Raw genomic sequence first — 6,347 nt, forward strand, 5'->3', positions numbered from 1 at the left:
TGCTCAGGGCGGAGCGAAAGGCTGTGTTGATACAGTGTTGTGAATTTTTAAATAGATTGGCATTTTTAGGTGATAGAAAAAGCTTTAGGGTAGCCCGGGTGGCTCAGCAGTTTAGCACCGCCGTCAGCCAGGGCCTGATCCTGGGGACCCGGGATCGAGTCCCACATCAGGCTCCCTGCATGGAGCCTGCTTCTCCCTCTTCCTGTGTCTCTGCCTCTCTCTTTCTCCTCTCTGTATATTCTCACGAATAAATAAATAAAATCTTTTAAAAAAATAAAAAAATAAAAAGCTTTATTTACCATGCAATTCTTCTTTTAATCAAATGACATTTGTTGGTGAGGCACTAATGTAGTGCATGTGTGGGTGCGCACGCGTGTGTAATGTCTCCGGGGACAGCCTGAATTCTCCTTCAGCTGTTGGGCTGCCTGCCCCGCAGATTCCTGAGATTACACCTTAAACTATAGTTAACTAGTAAATTAGCTTCTCTATCTCTTGGTAGCCCGCCGAATAAGCAGGCTGCTTCGACTGTGGGCATATTATGGCCGAGGGTTTAACACAGATAAAAGGAGGGGCACCTGGGTGGCTCAGTGGTTGAGCGTCTGCCTTTGGCTCAGGTCATGACCCCGGGGTCCTGGGATTGAGTCCCATGCCGGGCTCCTTGCATGGAGCCTGCTTCTCCCTCTGCCTGTGTCTCTGCCTCTCTCTCTCTGTTAGCAGAGCACACAGAGGGAAGCAGAGACACAACCAGAGGGAAAAGCAAGCTCCCCACAAGGACCCCGATGCGGGACTCGATCCTGGATCCCAGGATCAGGACCTGAGGTGAAGGCAGATGCTCAACCGCTGAGCCATCCAGGCGTCCCTAAACATAAATTTTAAAACTGCCTGCAGTTTTTCTGTAAGTTCGATATGGCTACAGAATAATAATTTAAAAAAGAAAATCAAGGCTCAAAGACTTAAATAACCTGACCAAGTCCACGTGGATAACAGGTGGCTACTCCAAATTGCAGCTTGGAGGTATCCAAGCCCCAGATCTCCAACCTCAACCTCACCCACGTGGCCCTGGAAGTCCCAGCTGCCTCCCCTGAGGCCCTGCAAAGTCCACCCAAGAGGACCCCTCTTCCTGCTCCTTCACCTGCAGAACAGTCCTCCCTCACCCAAGCCATGTTGAGGGCCTCTTGATGGAACTGGTCCCCCACCAGCCCCAGCTCCCCTCTCCCACCCAGCCAGCACCCACCCTGAGGTGGTGGCAGGCAGCAGCAAGGCTCCAAATGGACCCTGGCCGGCTCCCCGCTCCTAGGAGTGGGGTTCTCTTAGCTGAACCCCCACACTCCAAAAAGTTCTCTCAGTCTCCCCGAGGATCTCAAGATTTTTCAGACCACTCATAGGTCAACATGGTGTTTTTTCCTGCCTTAGTTCCCCGTTGTTACCATCCCTATGGAGAGAGTCCCCCCTAGTCAGGGGGCTTGAGCAGGGACTCTCATCAGTCAGGGCTTTATGTGCTTCTCCATCATTTAAAGGAGTCAGCCCTGCAGGTTACAGACCTCACCCATAGCCCAGATGAGAAACTGCTGCTGTCCTGTGACCTTCCAGGCGCGGCCCTGCCTCCTCTGGCTCAGCCAGAGCAAAGTGGGGCGTGCAAAGGTTCACCTGAGACTCTGAACCATGTGCTCATCAATGTAGCCGTGGGCTCCGGAAGCGGGGGCCAGGAGGCCGGGGAGGGCGGTAGGCAGCTCAGTGGTGAGACAAGCCCCATGACCCATGGCTCGTCCTAGCTCCACCTGGCCACCTTCGGCTTAATCCATGGCTTCTGCATGGCCTAGAAGCAAAGGGCACCCCCTCCCAGAGCTGAAGAGGCTCTGGAGCTGGAACAGCCCCAGGAAGGGGTCACATGGAAACCTCCCTGTAAGGTGCTGATCTGTCCCTTTGCTCCCCCGGGAAGAGGGTGCAGCCCCGCTATATTCACTCCTGCAGGTGGGCATGTGGGGGCAGGTGGCGGTGGTCCCGTGCAGGAGTCAGCAGCCGGGCCCAGGCCCAGGCCGTGTGCATCCGCCGGTGCCTGGGCATGTGCGCTCACCCTTCACGGCCGGGGAAGCTGGCAGGGGGAGCGAGCCCCCCCGCCACCCCGTGAGGTGTCTCCCTGCTTACGGGCCTGGTGTTGCTTTCTAGCAATGAAATGCCAGGACACCTGCACCCCGATGTTTCTAGCAGCAATGTCCACAATAGCCGAACTGTGGAAGGAGCCTCGGTGTCCATCAAAAAATGATGGATAGAGAAGCTGTGGTCTATGTATACAGTGGAATATTCCTCAGCCATTAGAAATGACAAATACCCACCATTAGCTTCCATGTGGATGGACCTGGAGGGTATGATGCTGAGTGAAATAAGTCAATCGGAGAAGGACAAACATTATATGGTCTCATTCATTTGGGGAATATAAAAAATAGTGAAAGGGAACAAAGGGGAAAGGAGAAAAAATGAGTGGGAAATATCAGAAAGGGAGACAGAACATGAGAGACTCCTAACTCTGGGAAATGAGCAAGGGGGAGCAGAAGGGGAGGTGGGCAGGGGGGTGGGGGTGATGGGCACTGATGGGGGCACTCGACGGGATGAGCACTGGGTGTTATGCTATATGTTGGCAAATTGAACACCAGTAAAAAATAAATTTATTTTAAAAAAAAAAAAAGGAGCCCTAAGTGCCCCTCCAGCCTGAGTGCCCTGTGAGGGAATGTCACTGTGTAAATAAGACGGCTGCTTCCTGACTGGCCCTTCTGTGAACAGAGGCCCTCGTGACAGGGGCCTCTCTGGGGTGGAGAGGGACCCGGGAGCCTGCAGCCGCATAAATGGTGCTGCCGGCCTCTCCCCTCCGGCCTGAAGGCAGAGATCCACAAGGGCTCTGTTGTCTGGGTGAGTTTACCCCATCCCTGCGGTCTTGCCCAGTTGACGGGTTGCAGGCCGTGAGAGGCAGCCCAGTGGTCACGAGCCTAAAAGGGCCAGACCGGGAAGGAGGGGGCCTCCCCATGGACCACTGGGAGTTGTTCCCAGAAGCATAACTATGGACGCAGGAAGGCGGGCTTGCAGACGTCCTCAAGCCCTGCCATGCTCCTCGGCCAGGCCCACCCTCCCTGGGGACTCTGCAGAGCCTGCCAGTGAGGAAGAGGATGGCCTGCCAAGGGGAAGGGGACACCCCAGCGGTGGGGAGGGGACAGGACACCCCATTGCTGGCCCTGGTCATCTCTTATTTTTCCTCAAGAGCATGGTCCCTTAGACCCTGCAAGTGAGGGTAGCTGAGGGTAGAAGGACAGAGGGAGGGAGTGACCCCATCCCTCCTCCCAACAGCCTGGGAAGGACAGGTCAGGGTTGTCTCCAGGGCACAGAAGTCAAGACAGGAGACGTGAGTTCCCACTGTCACACCATGAGGTGTGAACAGAGACTGCATCAGAAGCCAGGCCCTCTGACCAGCCCAGGTACACGCCACCTCCAGCCCCAGAGGTGGGGCGTGAGACCACAGATGATGCCAGGGGTTTCTGAGGATGGGTTGGGTCTTCCCCAAAGTCCTGTCCATACCTGCCCTGACCCTTAGGCTCGGCCGTGTGCCTAAATCTTGGCAAAGCACAGCAAGGGGGAAACTTTGCAGATGCTTCAGATGAGCCAGTGGTGCTTTCTTCCTGCAGGAGGAGTCACTGGGACGGAAGCCATGTTGCTGCGCTGTTTGGCCCTCGCCCTCACCTTGCTGATGGTTCCTGGCATCGAGAACAATACAAAGGACGTCTGTGTTGGAAACCCTGGCATCCCTGGCACTCCTGGGTCCCATGGCTTGCCAGGCAGAGATGGGAGAGATGGAGTCAAAGGAGACCCTGGGCCTCCAGGTACTGGGTGAGACCCTACCCTCAGCTGATAGAGTGACCTGTTTCCAAGAGGCCCACCTGTCCAGGGCTCTGGGCTGGGTCCCACGGTCAGCGGGATGGCGGGGTATGGTGGGAGGTGTCTGAGGGCCTTAGACTGGAGCAGCCCTGAGGAGTTTACCCTCAAAGTGCCCATGGGGTGACAGGTGAGTCGCTTCCACTGATAAGGGAGGTCCCTTCACATCAGCCCCAGCCCAGCTGTGGGTGATAAATACCACACACCCATGTCCCCTTCTCCCTGCAGGCCCCATGGGCCCCCCTGGAGGAATACCAGGCCACCCTGGGCCTAATGGGATGACCGGAGCCCCTGGTGTTGCTGGAGAGCGTGGAGAAAAGGGAGAGCCTGGCGAGAGGGGCCCCCCAGGTGAGCAGGACGGGGCAAGCCTGTGGTGCCAACACAGGCCCTGCATCCGCGTGGCCAGTTACGTGAGGGATGACGGGGGTCAGACAGCACCGTGGAGGTCCCCAAAGGGCGTAGCGCTCACCTAAGTAAGAGCAGACGAGGCCGAGGGGAGGAGTCAGAGATGCCCAGGTGCAGGCCATGGCGAGGACTGATGGGTGTTGGACATGCTCCACACATCACGACTGCTGGTGGCACACGCAGGGCATCAGGTGTGCCTCAGGGACAGTGCTGGGAGGCAGGGAAGGCCCTTCCACGGGCTGAGGCCTGGGGGCACTCTGAAAGGAGCATGGGGTTAGGTGGGGTCTAGGCAGGTGATGTGAACGGGACCCCCCCCACGCAGACGGGAACACCAAAGCTCGTTGCGGTGGCCAAGGTCCTCCAGGAGGGTGCAGAGAGAAGCGCGTGCTCTACCCCTCAGTCACAGCAGCCTCCTACATCAGTGTTTGAACCCAGGCTTCCTGGACAACTGCCCACTCCTGACCGAGCTGCTGGCTGGCCATGGGGGGGGGCGGGTGAGGTTGAGGGAGGATGATGGGTCAGGACCAAGGGTAGAGACCATGGTGCAGGCCTGTTGTGCAAAGCAGGTAGGTGATTCCCTGGCTCAGCCAGGCCAGAGAGAGAAGACAGGTGGAGGGGGCCTTGCCTCCAAACCAGAAAAACCCACAGGAGCGGGCAGAGCCACCGAAGGACAGGGCAGGAAAGAAGAGGGGGAGACCCGGCAGGTGCAGGGTGGACAAGGGTGTAGGCAGTGTGGAGACACACTCCAGGGCCTGAGCAGTGGGCATGCAGAGGTAAAGGCAGGATGCCAGGCTTGCCGCTGTCATCGGGCCTGCTTGGCAGCAAGTGGGGATCTTGGTTGGCTTGCCCCTTATCTGGGGGCGGGGATCTCTTGACAGGACTACCAGCTTCTTTAGATGAGGAGCTCCAAACCACACTCCACGACCTCAGACATCAAATCCTGCAGACCATGGGAGGTAAGGGGTTCTCCAGGGCCGTCTAGCACAGAGGGCCTCCCATAAGTCCCCCCATTCCCAGCATCAGGCTCCGGAATCCAGAACCTTGGCAAACAGGCAGGGATGTGCAAGTCTTGGGGGAAAAGAATGATCCTTCCCTTTCCTGATGCCTTCGCGTGGCCCAGAGCAGAGGTAGACACAGATCGGCTACATCAGCGGAGCGTAAGCTCTCGGCTCTATCTTGCTTTCTATTGAGTCTCAGGAAATTGGAGTTTCTGGCACATGATAGAGAGTCACTAAGTAATAGTTAAATGCATGAACGAAGGAAGAAGATGATGAGAGCATGGAGGGGAATTTCGGGAGGCCCGGGTGGGCAGGGGAGGCGAGGCAGCAGAGAGGGCACGAAGACAGGGACTCTGAGCCAGAGCGGCAGGGGCCTGACTGGGTTCCTGTGCTGCAGTCCTCAGCTTGCACGAGTCCCTGCTGGTGGTGGGAAGGAAGGTCTTCTCCAGCAATGGGCAGTCCATTAATTTCAACGACATTCAAGAGTTATGTGCCGGGGCGGGCGGCCAAATTGCTGCCCCAATGAGCCCAGAAGAGAATGAAGCCGTTGCAAGCATTGTGAAGAAGTATAATACTTACGCCTACTTGGGCCTGGTGGAGAGCCCCGACTCTGGAGACTTCCAGTACATGGATGGGGCCCCTGTGAATTACACCAACTGGTACCCCGGGGAGCCCAGGGGTCGGGGCAAAGAGCAGTGTGTGGAGATGTACACAGATGGGCAGTGGAATAACAAAAACTGCCTGCAGTACCGACTGGCCATCTGTGAGTTTTGAGCAGGCCTCTAAGGCCACAGGAGAGATAGGGCCCTGCCTTGCCTTTCAGCCTCCATCCTGCCGATGCCCCCCCGCCCCCAACCGATCTCTGAGATGCTATAGCTCCGTTCCAGCAAAATGGATCTGTGGCTGGCTATCAGAGCGGGAGGCATGCTTAGCCACCCCACTCCCTGGACAGGCCCTGAGTCCTCAGCCACATCAGACATCGGGAATCATGCTGACACTCCCCCTGAGCCCCCTCCCAACACTGCA

General features: G+C 57.1%; 1 protein-coding gene across 1 annotated transcript; it reads left to right on the forward strand.

Moving 5' to 3' along the window:
- The first annotated feature begins 3,694 nt into the window (after window positions 1-3,694).
- LOC129509944 (pulmonary surfactant-associated protein A) lies at window positions 3,695-6,095 on the forward strand. The gene is made up of 4 exons (XM_055325861.1): window positions 3,695-3,866; window positions 4,147-4,266; window positions 5,202-5,279; window positions 5,719-6,095. The coding sequence occupies exons 1-4, from the start codon at window positions 3,695-3,697 to the stop codon at window positions 6,093-6,095; spliced, it is 747 nt and encodes a 248-aa protein (XP_055181836.1).
- Window positions 6,096-6,347: the final 252 nt, after the last annotated feature.

Source organism: Nyctereutes procyonoides, unplaced genomic scaffold (assembly GCF_905146905.1).
Source record: "Nyctereutes procyonoides isolate TBG_1078 unplaced genomic scaffold, NYPRO_anot_genome, whole genome shotgun sequence".
Taxonomy (NCBI): Eukaryota; Metazoa; Chordata; class Mammalia; order Carnivora; family Canidae; genus Nyctereutes; species Nyctereutes procyonoides.